The 21,226-nt window shown below is 27.0% G+C and overlaps 2 protein-coding genes and 1 long non-coding RNA gene across 3 annotated transcripts in view; all 3 read right to left on the bottom strand.

Moving 5' to 3' along the window:
- Positions 1–3,734: 3,734 nt before the first annotated feature.
- On the bottom strand, positions 3,735–4,941 carry LOC115034439. The gene is made up of 3 exons (XR_003839802.1): positions 4,901–4,941; positions 3,900–4,024; positions 3,735–3,795 (listed from the first exon to the last, which is right to left on the bottom strand). It is a non-coding gene; the product is annotated as an uncharacterized LOC115034439 (long non-coding RNA).
- Positions 4,942–12,124: 7,183 nt separating this feature from the next.
- On the bottom strand, positions 12,125–19,711 carry LOC100160691 (lysosomal-associated transmembrane protein 4A; the record flags this gene model as incomplete). The annotated part of the gene is given in 6 exon segments (XM_008184723.3): positions 12,125–12,818; positions 13,893–14,049; positions 14,215–14,353; positions 14,575–14,857; positions 14,921–15,046; positions 19,600–19,711. Coding segments are annotated over 5 exon segments (957 nt in total). The 3' UTR covers positions 12,125–12,566.
- Positions 19,712–19,759: 48 nt separating this feature from the next.
- LOC100572738 overlaps positions 19,760–21,226 on the bottom strand; it is a 14,070-nt gene continuing 12,603 nt past the window's right edge. Inside the window, exon 5 of the mRNA XM_003244377.4 lies at positions 19,760–20,261. Coding sequence (XP_003244425.2) covers positions 20,243–20,261 — 19 coding nt within the window. The 3' untranslated portion in view covers positions 19,760–20,242. The remainder of the gene's footprint in view (positions 20,262–21,226) is intronic.

Here is a 21,226-nt window from a genome sequence, read left to right as displayed (position 1 = left end):
TATAAATAATATTTTTACAAATAAAACAAAAATTGTTGGTACCTACATATAACTGATGTAAGTTATTTAACTGTTAATGATATTATACTGTAAATTTTAATAATGAACAATATTAATGCCAATGTAATGCACATGTGATGAATACATAGTCATAATAAGTTATGAATTATATTTAAATCTTCTTAATACCATCCACTGATCATTATTATAGCTGACCAGTGACAACTATCAAAATATTTGATATTAGGTAAAGATTAAAATTAATTTCGATAGATAGGTACCTAATTTGTAAGATTGAGCGAAGCATTATTATAAGTAATATTATTTTTTTCCTTCTTAGATCAGGTCAATGTAGGTATATTAAAAATATAAAAATCGACACATCGTGACATGTATTATTTATATTTTATAAAGAATTTACAGCACTTTTATCAATATTTTTTTTTACGACAGCCGTATAACTTTGTGTGTCTTAAGAAGGTATACCCACTATCCTGTTTGGTGTCTATTTTGACCTATGTCAATGTAACACAATAATAATTCAACAAAATTGTCTCAGCATTTCATGTCCTCGAATGATACAGACAGATTCCAAGAATTATTATTCAACTTTTAAACGTTCAAGGTGTCTTGGTTTGATAGTGATTTTTTTTTTGTCAAGCAGATATACGATCCACTTTTGATTAAAAAAAACACATAACTGTTACTAATTATAATATTATAGATTTTAATTACACTAACTATAAAATACATGCATTGACATACAATTTTGCAATTGTATCGACCAATGGTAGCAGGTATTTTATTTAATGTTAATTGTTGTAGGACGTTATTATAATTTTATTCGATACGTCAAGTCAGAGAAAGTAATGTAATATACTTCCTACATTTTCCTACAGTATAAATCAACGTCGCAGTATATACAAATATATGTACCTGTCGGTATTTTGGATTTCCTAAGGGTCTTCTACAGCTACAGGTTGAACAAAATTGCCATGTTTAAAATTCAACTTTCAAATTACATAGCTACTATAAGCTTATATACATTTCAATAAAAACATAATGTTTAGTAAAAAATATAATATAAAATATAAATACCATAGGTAGTAGGTACACTACGTTATGTTACCTACCTAGGTGTAAATATAACCATTTCATTGTTGTTACAAACAGAACGGGAAACTTGCGTATGCGCATGCGTCACGAAAAATAACTAGGTACCCATATTAGGTTGTTTCGTGCTTAAATTAGTTTAAGACACGTAATTATAAATTCCTAATTTTTTGCGCATTTATATGACCCGTCAACACACTTCTACAAGTCGATAAAACGAAAAAATTAAGCTATTATTTTATTTTATTATTGATGCCCATTTTACTACGAAAACCATGACAGTTTATAATGGTTCTAGAGTAACCGCAAACCACTAACAAGTCTCGTTCAGTCATCAGATAGTTTTATTTTCATTCATAGTATTTATTTCACTGCTACAAAACGATATTCTATACCTATACAATAAATCACTCAATTATAGAACGATTTTCGAAATACGATTCAAAGGACATTATTGCATCTTACAAAAATGGTCAAGATAAAATAAACTTTGTGATTTTTATATTGATCCATAGCTATTTTCTGTATAGGGTTTTTATGATAATGAACGACATGAATAAATTAGAAATGAAAAAAACATGATCTCACCCAGAAGTATAATATAATACCTAATAGTATGATCTATGTTATAATTATTTTCTATAGTCAAATCATGCACACACAAGGCACAACTTTCTGAGTTAATCGAGACACAAATTACAAATTACAAATCATCTTAATCGTTCATAATATAATACGTCTTATAAAATATTTAATGACCCAATGGCCAATAGCGTATTTAAGACTGGATGAGAAGGCAAGTATGGATTTACTACTCAACTATTTTAACGGTAATAAATATAAAAATTAATTGTCGCATTATTATAATAATTAAGATGTAATAATTTATGTATGAACTAGACTCAAGGAGGAGAATCAATCGTCAGTATCATATTCACCCACGTCGTAGATAAATACTTGCAAGGGCGTAAGCAGGTTTTCAGCCCCCGCCCTGAATTTGAAATTGCAAAATTAAAAAATATTTTCATACCATTAAAATTTAGTAGGTATATAATATAACAATAAAAATTAACCACTTTTAAAAGCTCATTTATACTTGCTTTAAAGTTAAAATTTAAAAAACTACGCAGGGCTCTAAATAATATTTACCATTCATTTTTATAATAGGCCAATAAATTATTCACTTCAATATAAATATAACAACATGTAAAATTGTTTATTTTAAACGTAAAATTGTTATATTAGTTTATCATTAAAATACGGAGATGGTACCTAACGTCTTCTTAAAAAAATAATATAATTTAAATTTTTAAAACTAAAATACTTATATCCATGTTGTCATGTGTAGATCAAATGACAACTGCAGTAATTATTGAGTATAGACATCCCTCACTTAACAAATTCGTGGGTACCTACACAATACCTATATATGTATATTATCTAACAATTATACTATTTATACTTACGTAAGATAGTTATAGTATAAACATTAAAAACATTAACCAGAAGTTGGATATTAGGTACCTTTACAAATTTATAACTCTATTCACTATATTACCAAGTTTAGAATTTTCTTCATTTAAAATTAATAATTATTATCAGTTCACAACCAAAATGAACGTGCATAATATTTTCAATTGGGGGTTTTATTTTTTACTTTGCATTGACCAATCGATCAAAATATTATCACGCACAACACTATATGCATAATGTATGATTATTTTTACTTCTATTTAGAGAGAAAAACCACAGTATAACAACGCGCTGCACGTTTGTCATCTGTAGAGCCCTGTGGTCACGCAAGTTGTCTCGATATGGAGGTAGTTTTGAAAGTAAAAACGAATATAATATAGGTACCTATGTTACTATTGCTAATGCGTACAAGGGGTTTTGATACTAAATATGGAGACAACCGAAGGTTATCTACTATTCACGTTATAGTCATCTGCTGGCATACGCGCTTACGACAAGCTCCGTTATAATAACATTAAGTCTTGTATAGTTGTGTACAACTACATGGGCCATGTGCAATATTATTATGACGCGTGTTGGACAATATTTGCCACCTGCGAGTACCTGAAAAATCGTCAAAAATTGCAATGTCCTAGTAAGACAGAGTATAACGTCTTATACTATATTATACTGACTGAAAAAGGTTTTTTTTCAATAAATATCAACATTATAATATGTTGGGTTACTCACATGTAATTTGGTAAATATTTCACGGGGTTTGATCATACATTCATATTTCATACTGATAAATTCTATTAAAATAAATATATATTTGTACTCAAATAAAACTATTGGTGAAAATTTAGTATAATCTTATTTGTTTTCGTACAACGCGCACTTTTTTTTTTATAAAAATTGAGGAGCAATGAAAGAAATTGTATTTGCTTACTGATAAAAAAATAAAAATTCAGTATTTACTTCAACTGTCAGACACCCGTCAAAAAAAAAAAAAAACAAAATTGGGCCTTGAAGTATCGAGTTCTGTTTATAGTAGTCGGTTTAATTTTTTTTTATTTTAGTTTGTACTAGGTCAAGTTTGTATCTCTAAGGTATAAGCTTAAGTAGTATTAACATACAAACATAGTGCTGCTTTTAACATTTTGTTTTTGTATAACGTCCCATACCATCTATTAGTTATGGAAGCGAATTTCGAACACAATAAATAGGTACCTATAAAAACATGTTTACATTAATTTATATACATTTAAGTAGGTATGTTCTATTTACATAGCTATTAAAATAGATAATATTATTATTTTGATATTTTTTCTTACTGAAATCGAACTAAGGTCATATTCGCTTCCGTCGAAAAATCAGTTTCATTATTGACTTCATCTCCATCAAAATTAATAATTTGAGTTAGTAGATCGATGTTAGTTTTCGTAACTACAATACTAGTCTATAACATAAATAAAGTCTAAGTAGGTATACTAGTATAGTAGTATATAATATACAAAATTGAAAATAATGTTAAAACGCTTTTTTTTTTAAATGTTAAAGAATATAAAATATACAAGATAATGATTAATGATTTATAAATCTTTTTTGTGTTTTCTTAAATGCTAAATCTACCTATTTGTTATTAAAAATATATAATTATCGACTAGATCTAGATAATCAGCGTATTTAGAATATTTGTATCACTCGAGTACATTTATTATCTTTCACAAGTGACAAGTATATTATACTAACTTGATTCCTGCTATTTTTGTGACGAATTCACGGTCACCCTGTTATAATCTATGTTGACCAAATGTCAAGATGCAAAAAATATATAGTTTATTTTACAAATTTATTTTTTAAGGTAATAAAATCTTATAAGTTAAGTAACCTAATTATAAAATGTTTATTGTATATATTGATTTTTTATAGTAAAGGTAATAATATACTCACTGTTTTATCAGTGATAAATATTATTTATTGTTTATTTATATTGTAGTCTGTAGATACACTAGAAAATGAAAGAGAACATTTTGAAATTCAAATTGTCACTCAATCACATTGTATATTTGTATATATGTACCTATTGTACCTACTATGTGCACAATACTGAATCCAAATAATATGGTAACTCATTATTCAAAAGCTATAAGCACTTGCACTAAGCAGTAAAGAAACTTTTTAACGTAAAAAATATATCAAAAGAACTTTGTTCAAAATTTAATTTTACATGGATAATATAAGATTAGAATAATTATGAGTAATACGTGGCCCTAAGATACCTCTTATATTGTAGCAATATAGCCTATTAAATATAATAGTATATTATATTTACTGGTTAGCAGTTAGCACAGTGGTCCTCACCGCGGTGTATCACAACTCACTAATGTGACGCGTATTACCGTGATGTGTCGCCAAAAAAAAATTGTTTATATTTTAAATTGTACGTCATGTTCAAAGTACAAATATATGACATTATTATGGCGTTATGACGTAATGGTAAAAAACCACAGATAAGAAAAACGACTGTGGAAATATTCTTATTTCATTAATTGCTTTAATTGTGTACTTACCAAACCATTTTTATGGTAATAGGGTGTCGTCGTAAGAAAATTTTGAAAAACACTGGGTTAGCAATTCGGTATGATTGTTTCTTATATTTTTATTTGCTATTTGTTAAATCTTAAACGATAAATTAATAGTAGGTACTGCAATATTGCATACACAAAATTACATAATAATAATATGTATATATGGATATATTTGTTGCATAGATATAGGTAAATAAAAGAGGTGATTATAATTTGTAATAAAGCGATAAAGGGATAAGACAACAGTCCCTGCATTACCTACCTATGCAGTAATGCAGTACAATAATAATATATATTATATTGTATACTTTTTAAATTTATGGATGAATAAAAAATTGCGTACCTATCTACATTCTACATATATATTATAATGTAATAGTGTTCAAAACTACGCTATGATATAAAAATAAAATAATTGAATTATTTACAATTATATTTTGTATTTTCAATTAAATTTTAAATCGTCTCAAACGTTTAAAAAAATAAAAAAACAAGAATAACTTTAAATAATTATTAGAAAACATTGTTAAAAAAATATTAAGAATAACCCAGACAGCATTTTGTAATAATAATATTATAATTCTATTATGATAACGTTATACTAATATTATTCGTTATTATAATGTTATAATAATATTATTAAACAAAAAATTGCTGTCTGGGAAATTATTAAGAAAAATAACTTTTATTTTTAAATACTAGGAGACACGAGTGATGACAAACTATTTGAGTTGAATACTTTTATAATGGCTATAACTTTATTCGGCTGAACAAGACTTTAATTAATTGTAATTTATAATAATATACGCATACCTAGGCATAATATAGAATCTTTTAATAATAGATACATTATATTTATGTCTGAGATAAAATGAGTACAAACAACAATGAATGTGTATTTTATTCTTAATGTATGTACCTAATATTATGTTAATACTTAATAATCATTTTAAGATAAGGCTTCACGAGATTGCCTTATACGAATGTGGGTGAGCGTCTAATAATAAGCAGACTATATCAACGCGGTATAGTCTCTACGTATAGTTGACGCGTAAAAGTAGGTAACTAATATTATTATAATGCAATTTTGATTGGTTATTATAATGAAGGCATGAAGCTCGACAATTTTTTTTACAGTATTTGGCTTACTAAATATATTTAATATTATTACGAATTATCGTATAAGTGTAAATGAAATGACGTCACTATTATGTGGGTAGATCAAATATGGCATTGCTGTCAAACTGGTGAACATGTATTAAACGACACATAAACGTAGTCCATTCATTTTATGGTCACGCAATTCAATAAATTTCAAATCAGTTCTTTCTATTAATCAAAATAATCAATGATCACGTCTAGGAAGCTGCTAAAAAAAATGTGTTGACAAAACTAATTTTCAGCTACCGTTATGCATCGTAAATTGAGATAGACATAATATCTGTATATTATTATGTTTTGGCAACCGTAATTCGATGAAATGGATTATTATTTTATTCTGAATAAAATGTATATTTACTATCACTTTCACAACAATTGACTTTATTAACTGGTGCATTAAAATATAAGGCAATGTTTAAGCTTATAAGAACGGAAGCCATGAACTACGTTCATATGAACAGAAAATCACGGTATCGAATCCCTTTAAATTGTGGTTATGACTGTATTCCGATAAAGAATCATTTTCTCTATCGATCACGAAAATGATCGTACCTCTATCGATCCCAAAGAAATTATAAAATAATATTTTATAATTTCCCAATATGACAGTTTCCTATAACTTTGACTTTTGTTTTACTTCTCCTGAACAATTGACAGAATGGAGTTAACACCTTTTTCGTTGGATGTATCCATATCTTCTCCATTTTTTATATTCGTATTTAAATAATTTATTTAATAAAAAAAATTTTAATACGTGAATGAGGACAATTTGGATATATTTTTTGATTTTATAATTTCATTAAATACATTTTGAACATATCCAGTTAGGTAGATATAGCTTCAAAATTCCTATATACATGATATACATAACAGAAAGACCTAACAAATTAAATAATTCAATATGTTAATTTTTTTATTTTTTTATTTTATACATTGTTAATAGACATTTTTTAATACTTAAAATTAGAAATTTTAAATCTGATATAAATTTTTTTGAAAAATTCAAAATAACAAATTTGTAAATCTGGTTTTCAGAAAAGTTTTGATTGTAAAAACATTTACTTTAGTCATGAAGTTTATGTTTTATAATTTTTAGAAATATCGATATTTTTGTTAAATAAAGTTGATTGAGACGTAAAAAAAAGATTAATATTTATAAATAAAAAAATATTGATTATCTAGAACAAAAGTTATTTCATTTGTCAGTTCTTCTTGTTACCTCTGTATATGTAATTATTTTTTTTATTTAAAAAATAATACTAATAAAAAATAAACTAGCTATATAATAATTATAAAATAGTTTATTTTCATATAGTAATTGGTAAACTACATGTTAATGTTACGCATAGGAAATTAATTTATATTTCACTAGGTACTTTGTGTTTCCGAGCTTCTTTTACAGTTTCCTGCAACTTCTTATTTTATCAGATTAAACTGTGTTTAATATAGGTATTTATAATAGGTATAGTCATACCTATACCAACATTATTTTACAGGTAAAAATATCATGATCGAATCATTTTAATACCTGGTATTGTGAGCTAAAATTATAACAATAAAATCATTAAAGTAATTCAGAATTATTACAAAACTGTTAAATCAGATGGTAATTCGATTTTTTTTTAGTGAGACAAAAAAATTTCAAGTGCACTACCCACATATTTTATTCACTCAATACTAGGTATATGTGTGCACCCACACAACACAACGTTCATGACAAATTTATTCTATTGTAAATTGTCATATTATAATATTTCAATAAAAATATTTTTTCATATTTATATAGATACCTACTACAATAATAAAATGGCATCACTAGATATTAAAAAATAAATTCAAATAATAGTTATTTTCGTATCTTTATGCTATTATTTATTAACATAGAAACAGATACATATTGTGCATAGGTATAGGTAGTGATGTAAAATTACCGTAATTATCTTTTGAGAGAATATTTGGTAATTTTCTTTTTCTTCAATAATTCATAGATTGAACCCAAAGAAATCCACATCATAAACATTATTTAAATAATTACCTATATGTTTTGTATAGTATGAATGAAGTAGGTATTATAATTGATAATTTATAATTCTTGGTATAGTTAACAAGTGACAACTATAATAATTATGTAGGATTAGTAAGTAAAAAATTATTATAAATGTAAAATAAACTATTATTAATGTATTTTATACATGCTACTATACTATAGTCATTATTAGATAACTAGAATAATACTTAATTCAATACATTTTTATAATAAACCAAAAAAAAAATGTAAAAATAACTTGTGCAATGTTTTTTAATAATTATGAAATTAATGAGGTAAAATTATTGAAGTAAATTACGCTATCTTCTATTATCTATGGTCTGTACGACTATATTTGATACAGTTCTACCACGAATTCACGACTGACACCAGTGTTAATAGCCTTCAAATATAATCACATCACTATTCACAGTGACAATATAAAATTAAAAAAAGAAAATTACCCGGTAATAATTTGCAAAAGAATATTCTCTTGTCGCATCACTAGGTATTAGGTAATATACCTATATTTGAATGTTAAAGCTAGGGTTATTCACATTAAATTCTTTCAGATTATATTATAATATCTATCAATGATCAATATTTATTTCAAAACAAATTCAATTTAATATAGGTAAAATTGATTCATTCAAAATATCTGATTTAAGTAGCTATATGCTGAATTTTAAAGTGTTTTAAAAATGTGTCACTACTTTAAATTTGAGCAGAACCAATCATTTAGTATTTACAATAGCTTGTGTATGGCGTGAACCTAGTACCTATGTGTTTTTTGCCTATTTTCTCTTTTTAAAACATAGGTAGTTAAAGTTTTATGGGCAATAATTTAAAAAAACCTGGGATAATTAAATTTTATCTGCCTATAAATAGTTTAAAAATATTAAATCTATTTTTAGAATGTCATTGTGTATAGATATTAGTAATATAAACATTCAGTGAAATTTTAATTTAACTTCTGTACGACTTTTTTTCTAGTTAACTACACCAAATAACCAAATTTCTGTTTATTTTATTGGTACTACCTACTTATTATTATTTTTCCTCGACCCCTTTGAAAACTAATGTGAATTTTTCACTTTTGCCAAACATTTTTCACTTTTGGTCAACTTTTCCCTAAAGTACCAACTATATTCACTTTCTTAATATAAAATATACCGAGGTACAATATCGAATAATTTTTACTGCCCCAAAAAGTGATGACAAACTTTTTTTGTCTACATGATAACGACATCATTGTAAAATCAATACAATAATTATCACTCAGCTCAGAAACCAAAAAAAGGTCACGGGGGATCCTGCTGTGACTATTCCCATGCCAACCTACCTAATAAATTTGCAAATTATTTATAGGTACCTAGTTAAATCACAAGTAGTTGAAAACAGTGGTGCCATTTCAGTTTTCATTAGACTATGGAAATTTTTCATAGCTTTTCCTACTCGAAATTTTTTTACTCAGATTCTCATAGCATAGTGCCATAGTGGTTAATGGGTGGAGGGGGGCGTGTGGTAAATGTGCCGATTTAAGGTTGATGTAAATACTAGGCTAGAGCTTGTTTTTGGCAAAAATGAGTTCATTCATTTTAGATTCTGAGTGAAACGATGAATGTATTGATTTTACAATGATGTGTGTTTTTTTATTTTTTTATTTTTGTGTCTGTCATCACCTTTTAGGACAGTAAAAAGCCTTGGATTTTCTTCAACAGTACCTTTTCTGATAGGAAAGTGAATCTAGTTGGTACTTTGGGTGGTCAAAAGTAAAAATTTCTCAGTAGATTTCAAATGCGACGTGAAAAACAAAAGAAAAATTAAGGAAAAACGGGTATTTTACGCAAAATCTCTTTTCGAGAAAATCGATTTTGGATTTTGGTACAATTCTAAAACAAATGACCGTAGGTGCATACAATTTCGACTGAACGTTTATGTTTGCATTTTCTATACACCATAACATTTTCAAAATATTTTGAACTATTTAGGGACATTTTCAGTTTCCAATATTATTAGTTTTTTTTTCTATTAATATCAATAAAATTTTATTTGTTGGTTAAAAAAGCTTGAAAATTTAATAGAAGGTTTCTATTATATTGTTTCAAATGCAGATGAAAAAAATTAAAAATCATAGTCACAATTTTTTTTTATAAGCATCTAAAGTTTAAATATTGACAAAATACGTAAAAATGACGAAAATTTGCAAATTATTTTGAGTTAGAAATTTATGAAAAATTTTCTTTTTAAATCTAAGATTTGAAAATGTTATACAAGATTCTTCATAACTTTATCTACCTTTTTTTTAAAAAAAAAAAGTCTACTAGCAAGTCAAATTAAATTTTTATGAGCGTTTGAAATTCATATTTTTACAACATTTGATATTCACTCGATTTCTCATGTAACGATTTTCTTATTTTGTTGTAATTAAAAAACGAATGACTGTGGATACTTGAAAATTTAACTGAATGTTTATATCAGCATTTTCAATATACGATAAAATTTTGAAAATAATTTGACTCTTTTTGAGCTGTTTACGGACATTGTCAGTTTTAAATTTTTTTAGTTTTTTTTTCTATAAATATCAATAAAGTTTTATCTGTTGGGACAAAAAGTGTAAAAAATTAATACAAGGCTCCTGATATATTGTTACAACAGCAGTTGAAAAATATTAAAAATACATAGGCACAATTTTTTTTTATAAGCATTTAAAGATCGAATTTTGACAAAATTTATGAAATTTAAAATTTAATAATTATTTTGTAGTTAAAAATTTATAAAATGTTCAACTTTTATATCTAAGGCTTGAAAATGTAAAACAAGATTCCATGTAAGTAGTTAATTCTGTTACCAAAAAATCTAAAAAATACATAAGCACAGTTTATTTTTATAGTCATTTTAATTTCAAATTTAGACGAAATTGCATATTAATAAAATTAATAATTGCATTTTATTTAACCATTAAATTAATTGATCATTCATGCAACCCGGCATAGTTTATTATTTTGTATTTTTGTATGTCTTTACTCTTTACTTGATTTAATATCCCAGCTACATTTATCAATGTCCATCGCCTTATAATTTACTCTGAAGCAAGTCGATCCACCTTTTTCATTTTATGGAATACCCCAGTGATTGGAAAATATTATATAATTGCTATTTTTATTAATTTCATATATTATTTTATTTTTAATAGTTGTTACTAATTATTTTATTAAGATTTGTAATAGCAGTAGATGAATGTCAAAATTATGTAAGTACGTAGTAAACTAGTAACTAGTTCAAACTTGGGTAGAATTTAGATTAATGTTTTGAATTTAAATATTATCATTGATAAAATACATAATACTTACTTAATCACTTATATTACTTATAGTATGAAATAAGTTTTATACTTTTAATTTCATGTAACATAATAATATAATATGGTGTATCTAGTGCGTAGTGGAGATTTAATACATATTACTACACGAAAATGTATAACCAATAAAATATCATCAAATAGTTGATATTTATTAATTTTCTATTTGTTTGTTTTAAAATAATTCATCATATCACACTAAATAAATTGTTTTGGAAAAATACTATATAAAAATATGTCATAGGATTTTATTGAACAGTCATTTCCAAATTAAAACTGAATTTAAATGCTGTTTTTATTTAATGAAATCATAATCACTATACATTTATAATACCTTCTTTAAAAATAAAGTTTTTCCAAACAGTTATAAAAGGTTTTTTTTTTTTAATAAAGCCAAGTAACGAGGAACTTTAAATCAAATTATTTCAATTAATAATATAATAATTTAACAAATACAAGTTGTATTGTGCTATTTACGAATAAGAGATATTATTAAATCAATTATATTAAAATGGTGATCATTAAAAAAATAATAAGACAAATACACTTAAGAAGATTAACTAACACTTGCACCATAATATAAAAAAAATTACATAAAATTTCAAATAAATTTATATAACAGGAATAAAAGTAATAATAGATTGTATTTGTATATAAGAGTAAGATGACTTAAACGTTTGATTTAGCGTTGTTACCTATTGGTTTCCAGAACAAAATTCTTCCAGTCTTTCCAAGGGGACTAGTTTATAATATTTTATACTGATAAGTAATATATAAATATATATATGTATTTTTTTTATACTCAAATGTTAGGTATATTAAAAACATATTTTAAAACTAGAAATAATATTATCTTCTTGAATTATGCTCTAATGTCATTTGTAGTATTGTATGAAGGTGGGGGTACATCAGGATGGGTAACATTATCTTCTCCAACAGCAACAGCGTAAGAAGGTGGTGGAGGAGGAAACTTTTTCATGTTAAAATCATAATCCGGGCGTAGAAGATTCTGAACAACAAAGTTTGATTCTATATAATGTATAGTTGGTTGAGCTGAACTTCGCTTTAATGTCAGATACTTGTAACAACTCCAAACTACACCAACAAAATATCCCTAGAATAAAATAAAATAATTATTTAAATATAAAAAAACTTATTTAAAAATAAATTGTTTATATTTTCTGTGAAATTAAAATTACAATTCAAAAAAATAGTTTTAAATTCATTTTAAAACAAAAATGCAACATAATACAATCTTTTAACACATTTGCAGCACCTGGCAGCTATCTATTATATTATAGCATTATTTTATTACATGTTTTAAAAATTTGACGCTTTGCTAGATTACTTGTGCATTCTTTTATATTTTTTATTTTTTTTTATCCTACCCATTTAGAAATAATTTTATGCTTTAGGGTTCTTATTTGTAAGAATAAATTTTTATTTCTTATTTATTTCTTATTTCTTATTGGGTCATTCTTGAATTCTTATGTTGACAGGCAAAAATTTGTTTCTAAAAAATAAATGAAAAATGTTGAGACAAATATATGTCCCTTCTAACTTAATTATTTCATCCAACTGTATTAGCCTTATGTTTAACACGTAAAACACATTTGCATTATACATTTTTCTGAAAAAAACATTTAAACAGGTATAATTTCAGTGGGAAAAATATGACATAGTCAAGAAGTTGAAGGTTTTTGGTCCACATTGATGCAAACAATTTGTCTGTATAAGTATAATGTTTGTAATTTTTTTAATTTTTTTTTTTTTTTGTAATTTTTGATTATCGTTAATGTGCATCAAGCACAGAGCGGCCTATTTGTTTATATCTCATAGAATAATGGCTAAAATAATGAATTTATCATTTGTATTAATTATTAGTCTTTTTTTATCGGTACAACTTTTATCTTAAACTTTTCTTGATAAGTTCATTATTTTAGCCGTAATTCTATGAGATATAACAAAATAAATAACTCTATATATTGAATAAATTGTACACCATACATTTTTGCACCTCGGCTAATGTGTTAACAAATACATATTAAATATAAATATTCATATTATTAAAATGTTGATTAATCTCAATATAATTACTCCTATTGACTTAAGCTATTTTATTTCTAAGTGTTATAACTTATAAAATATGAGATGAAATCAATTTTTAAGTTGAAATATGTATACAAACCTTAGATACTATTGAAATGAACAAAGAAAAGATGACTATACATGATATAAATCGTGGATTTATTGAAGTAATACCACTAGACATATATTCAGATTCGGTACGGATCATGAGACGATGGAAGTCTGGTAAATAACATAGATATCCAAAAGCTGACAATCTAAAAAAATTTTTTTAGTAAAAATGATGGTTAATTGTATGCAAATAAAATGCATACAAACATTTAATGTACACAATATGTATTTATGTAAGAAGTTAAATGTAACAATATACATTTATAAAAATATCATATAATTATAAAAGCATATTATTTTGTTTCACTTACATAGTCACAAATAAATCAAACAATTGCATACAAAAAAATGGAATTAACATCTTAGGTTTTCCTTTGATGGCACCATAAATCATGGAAACAGTAATAATTAATGTAAAGAATATTACAAACACTGCATAATTTACATCATCTGAAAAAATGAAAATGAAATATTACTAATTTATAATTCTTAGTCATTATACAGTAAATTTAAAATATACATGTAAAAATGTGTTAAATAATTTATACAAATTCCTAGTACAGTAGGAACAAATGTCCCCAACAGGTAACAATTTGGTTATTTACTACAACATCCATGCCCTACTTCATTCAAACTATACTAATTTAAAATTGGATAAATGCAACTCTTACCCAATTGCAATGGACGACCCATAAACATTCCAATTGAAGAATATTTTTCACCTTTTGTACCTCCAATTGTAGGTTCTATCATATCATCTTGATCATAGTTTGATAATGCAGAAGAGCCATCAGTAGAAACATAATTAACATTAAAAGTTGGAATGTTACGTTCAGCTAAAGCAGTAGGTAATTCATTATGATCTATTGAAGTTCTTGTTATCTGAACAGGTTTTAAAAATTCTGGGTGTCTCAAAAACACTCCAAGTGTACTTATTGCCAGCAATTGTAACATCTATAAAACAAATAAATAAATAAATATTATTTTTTTAAATTATTTAATTTTTTTGTCTATTACCAAATGCCATAATCCAAGGAAAATGGTTCCCGTTCTGACATGACAACAGAGTAGGCAACGCCATTCATTTTTACGACGCTCAATGAATTTAAATGTTGAGTTAGTAGGAGGTTGTTGAGTTTGCATCTGAAAACATTTAAACAGTGAGATGATTAACATAAATAATTGCAAATTGGTAATTGTGAGGGTAATATTGTAATATTTATTACAATATTTTAGATTTATATTATTATAGAAATTAGGATTACCCAACAAAAATGCAAGATGTTAATGAAAGTATTAAATAAGTTTGTATTAATTTCAATAATTTGATAATAATCTCAGTAATTAGTTGTAAAAATATAACTACCTATCTTCGCTTAATTTATAAATTTACATAATATTTTATAATAGATATAGGTAAATAATAAATATTTGAAAATAATAAAATATAGTTTCCTACATTTTTTTATTGAATTTATACTTTGGGATAATAAGTACATGAATAACAATAAAAAATGCTGAATTCAAAATTTAATTTAATTTAAATTACATCTTAAATACCCTCGTAAATACCAATCAGGACATCCATAATTCATATTAGATATGTAGAAACGATTTGGTATTTTCAGTTAACCTATGGTGCATTTGGGGCCTATATATCGATATCAATGGAAATACATGTGAAAACTAAAGTAATAAAACAAAATAACCTTATATTTATATTATATACAGTGGAAGTTGTACATATAACCCATATTAATGATTTATAATATTTAATCGTTTATCATATTAAAATTAAAATGTTTTCTTATTAAAAAAAAAATATCAGTTATATACAACTATAGGTATAGGTACGTAATTTTATAAGAGGTAAATATTTTTTATGGAAATCAATAATACAAACAAAAAAATATGTTTTCTCATGTTTAAACAACATATGTATAGTAAACGTAATAGGTAATAATATAATAATACACAAACACCAACTCAATAACACCAACAGTTTGTACAATTAATTAATAATATTATAAATATTCATAAATAATTATAATAAAGTCATCAAAATGAAATAATTTAAGGCCAAATTTACAAGTCTGTTAATTTTTTGTTGCATTTTTTTTTTTTTTTTACTTAAAAATGAGTAGGTAATTACAATCCATACATACAATATACAATATACAATATGTATAGTAAGTAATTTTGGTTTGATATAAATATGTTATGACTAAAATAACAAAATAGGAGAGCACTCAGTAGAGCCACCTGACAAATTAAATTAGTAAGTCTCTAGACTCGGTCTGTTTAAGATGTCTCTAGAGTTATCAGGAAATGTGCTGGAGGCTAGACGATTAATTAGTGAAATTTTATGATGATTTTATGTTAACTTGGAATGAAAAAAAAAAGTAGGATTTAATTAATTGATTTAGTTTTGGAAATAGAGGTGATTATTATTCTCGACAAATCAAGGATCAGAAACGATTTGACAAAGGCAAATTTAATGGGAGGCCTGGAAAGCTTGAATCAGAAAAGTGGGAGGAGCCAGTGAAATCTAGACTGATTTCCTTTAAATCTATTTTTAAGATATTGAGTCCATGTTAAAGGTCTAACCCTATTATTTGATTGAGTTAGGGATCAAATTATAATTAATTGAGACATGGAGAGGGAGTGAATCTTAGTGAAAAAGTGGTAAAAGGTGATTTTGAATCAATAATTTTTATCCAATTCAATTTTTGACCAAAATGGAATCTAGTTAAGGGGCCTGTGCGCGACCTGTTTTTTTGCTCCAAAACATGCCTTACAGGAAAAACTCTCACGCCTCGTAGAGTGATCAGATTTTGATAATTTTTTTTTTTTATAGAAAGAGGAAAACTTCTTACAGGGCGCCGCATTGAACTTTGATTTACAATATTCTATTTACGAGTTCTATAATAAGTTTTGAATTTTACAAATTTTTACATGTTTTTAATTCTTAATTATTTTTTGTTTTTAGCATTGTAATCAAAAATCGAAGTTCAATCCGCCCTGTAAAAAATTGTCCTCTTTCTAACAAAAAAAAATTATCGAAATCCAACAATTCTATAAAGCTTGAGAGTTATTCCCGTAAAGTAATTTTTTTCGATAAAATACACCCTATAAACCACCCCTAAATAGTTATCGGGTAGTAGATTAGTGGAGAAGTCTTATAATTGAGGTAGCAACTAAAATATAAAATTGAATTTTCAAATTTTATAGAATTGTGGAAAATTTGAAAAACTGGCACCGTGACACTTAAAAGGATTTTATAACAGTTGAAATACTGTCTAGTGGCTATTATTTGAGGTCAAATTTATGATATCATTGGTGTTGGTACCCAGTAAAGAGAATTTGGAGCAAACGGATTATAGAAAAGGAGCGATTTCGCTTCCTTAGGACCTCTGGCTAGTATTGTGGAATATTCTATATTGCTATTGATTAGTCGATCAGAAATAGTACGGTTTTTACGGTAATATTTGACCAGAAGCTTAGATATGAGACGGAGAAATATTTTAAATTAAAAGAGGAGCCTTACGTGCCTGAGACAAAGTACTATATGCATAGTATTTGCAGTATTGCTTTTTTCATGATTGTGGAGATTAACCCTTTTACTGCTCCAGAAGTACTATTACATCCCTGCATTTTATAATATTCTCATTTTCCGGTAAGGAACCTAGGCTCGCATTATTTTAAACTTAAATAATTAAATCACATTATAGATCTCAAAATTTAAATTAAAAAAAAAAATGTTATATTATGTAGCATACATAGCTTGTAGTGGATAAATAGTGTAGCAGTGTAAGGGTTAAGTTGACTGTATAGTTATTTAAATTCTTTATTATAGAACCTATTATGAATGAAGGTACATAAATTGTACAAGTAGATAAAAAAAAATGTTCATTCCTGTTAATTTTATTTATAACAAAAAGGAAGTTTGTAGATATACATAATCTATATATAGGTACTGGGTATTTATTCAAAAAATAACTATGGGTAGTGGTTGCATAAATTCAGTTTATATTTTCTATAAATCATAAATAGATAAGAAGAATGTTTAACATTATACTTTACATTTCAAGTTGTATCAACAAGGAACAATACAAGTAAAATAATTATCTAACTTGTAATTTTTAATATCATTGTAAAAACAAAAATTTGTTGAAACAATTTAATAAATAAAAATAAAAGTATAAAGATCGTTTAATATTTACCTACTGAAACTAAGATAAGGTAAGATTTTTTTTATTATAAATTATGAGACATTTGAACAAAGCATAACTAAATTAAATACTATATTATCGTCCTTGAACTATACAATCACTTTGACTCGTCTTCTAATATTGGTCACCTAAATATACATTTTAACTGGGATTTTAACCATGATTACACTAATTAAAATAAAACAACAATTAATAAAATATCTATTTCAGTATCTACTCAAACACATTATAATATATAATATAAAATTACATATAAAAATTATGATTTTAGATTTCTAAATTTAATTGGCAGTCATAATTGAAAGAAAAAATAGGTAGTTATTAAATTTCATGAATAATTCCAAATCCAAATACAGTGTTCTAAAGAATTGTAATTTTAGAATATTGCAAAACGATTATCCACACCCAAAAAAGGTACATCATAAATTGAATTCTCATATTCAACAATTAAGTATCTATCTCTTATTTTTTAAAAAATCTTTATACAGTAGTCCAGTGTCAAGTGTGCGAATTTGATAAGTGTGTATGTGTATTAATAAATAAGGCGATAACATAATTATAAAATGTACATAATATAGGTACATATTAGGTAGCTATAAAATAGGAACCAGTATGGTCAAATTACAGTTCACTAGTTTGCCTTAAAATAAATGGTATTTTTGTTATGAAGGTGTTTTCCTGGAAGCAAGTCCAAGCATGTAGGAGGATAAGTATTAGTCAAGTTTTGGATCAATTCATTTTTAATTAAATATCTATTATATGTTTTGTATTTCATGAGTATATTTTCAAAGGTTTTATAAGATAAAAACATACCCAACCTAATCCCAATTTGGTGAAAATTGGATTTTATTAGGTACTGAAAAAAATGACGGGCAATTATTTTGAACACTATAGTGATGGGGAAGTGGCACAAGGGAACATGACGGAAAACATCCTCGCGTCAATATATCACAATGAACAAAAAATAAAAAATTTGCAAGTGTAAAACGAATTGAAAACAAGATGTTCCCACCCAAGTGAACCAAAACGGTCACATGTCACTGTAATATTTCTGTACGTTGAATCGCCGAGCACAGCGTAAAAATACACACCATAATATTATAATGTGCCCATAGTCACCATATTGTAAACAAACAATCGACAACTGGTGCTGGTGCATAGTACATCGACGCAATTCAATTATATAATAATTATACTCAACAGGTTTAGTGTAAAAACTACGACGCACGGACAAAATATGTGCATAGTACGTACATACGACGTGTAAACAATGATTAGCAGCTATTGCCTAATCCTAACACCGACCAAACATACTGAATTCGCTTTGGATGGGTGAACGTCGTAGAACAACGGTTGGCGGGGAGGGAGGGGGGGAGGTACGATGGCTTGTTTGGTTCGCTCGTTGTTCTGGGCACGGGGTAGGTACCTACGCGGTAATGTGAAAAGAAAAATAAGTACACTTACTGCGTTGTAGTAGTAGTAGCGGGCGACTGGATAATAATAATCTTATGTAATTTTGCAATCAGTGGACGGCGACAATGACATTTATTCGAATGTTCGACGACGACGAAGAAAGCTCGGTCAACGGTTAGCAACGGTCAACGACGCACGATTCGTCACCGTAATGTGCAAGACGGCCGACGGAGGGACAGCGAAACGCGGAAAGCCGAACGGTGTGCGCTGTGCGGACTGTGGTATGAGCAGCGACGCAGAGTATTGATTGATAAACGCGAGTACGCGACGAATCACGAGTGACGGCACGGAACGATGCGATGACTAGTGGCGGCGGCGAGTATTAGACATTATAGTATACTCGTCCATGGATCGGTGTATCGACCGTTGCTTCGGCGCGCCGTACCGCCGACCGGACATCGTCCTTGAGAGTTGAGGCGGTCGACTTGAGTGCACTGCCGAGTGTCGACTATAGTAACAGTTACTAAGTAACCGAATACTGATGAGTGACCAGCGGTAGGTGGATGCGTGGATGTCAGTGGACACAGCCGTAGTATACTTATCTGCCGTGATGCTCCGCGGTGGCGATCGTACCTACTAGTTTGCACCGCTTTGAACGAATTGTTGAACTTCAGTACAAATAGCTTCTACAGTTCTATACTGTCAAACTTGCACTAATAATTGATATAATATAATTTAAATTATAATACTTACCAAAGGTGGACATTAACTAGTTAAAAAGTTATATTTTTTAAAACTTTTTAATTTAACTAGTTGGTTAGTTTACTAATCAACTAATAAACTTAACCAGTTAAATTGACAGATGAAATTACTTAACTTTCCTAAAAATATTTTGTAAAAAGATATTTAATAATATATTAGATGAGGCATCATATTATATGGCCTCAAATTGTTATTTGATAATTTGATATAAAAAACTTAATATTTGTTAGATTATTAATTGGGATGTTTCGGATAGCCGGATAGGTACCTAGTTTAAATATTTAATAATCAAGTAAAGTAAAATAGGTACCTACTAACACTGCACATAATTATTCTAATTTAGGAAATTAAAAATAACTCAGTCACTCTTTATGTGATCCACATACTAATTAAAAAAAGTAGATTAACTTTTTTTGAACTGAGTTAAGTTAATATTATTTTCCCTATTAACTTTTAACTTATCGATCTTGTGTCCTTTCAACTTAACTTAACTTGAGTCAATTATTTTCATTAACTTAACCACCTTTGATACATATTACATACCATAGATTTTATAGTATTATTTTAGACAGTGGCGGACTGAACTTAAATTTTAAATGAAGCTTTTTTATAATAAAGTACATACCACCACAACCCCCACCCCTGTTTTTACTTATGACAAAGTTATCATGATATAGATAAAATGGGGCTGAAAGAGCCAAGAGGTCGGGCCTTAGCATGTAATTCTGCGCCATATTCACGGGGTAACATTTTGATGTAGCAAACTTTTTTCTCGGTCCCTTGCAATTTGTTATATTGCGAATTGACCAGGCCCGTATTTAGGGAGGCCAGGGTGGGCCATTGCCCTTCGTGGTGGAACTTGGGACGGTACATTTTGATAAACTTTTTTTATTATTAAGCCAACAGTTATAACTTT

This window comes from Acyrthosiphon pisum, chromosome A3 (genome assembly GCF_005508785.2).
Source record: "Acyrthosiphon pisum isolate AL4f chromosome A3, pea_aphid_22Mar2018_4r6ur, whole genome shotgun sequence".
NCBI classification, from domain to species: Eukaryota; Metazoa; Arthropoda; class Insecta; order Hemiptera; family Aphididae; genus Acyrthosiphon; species Acyrthosiphon pisum.
The sequence above is the reverse complement of the archived record's forward strand: the minus strand, read 5'-3'. Positions and strand labels throughout refer to the sequence as shown.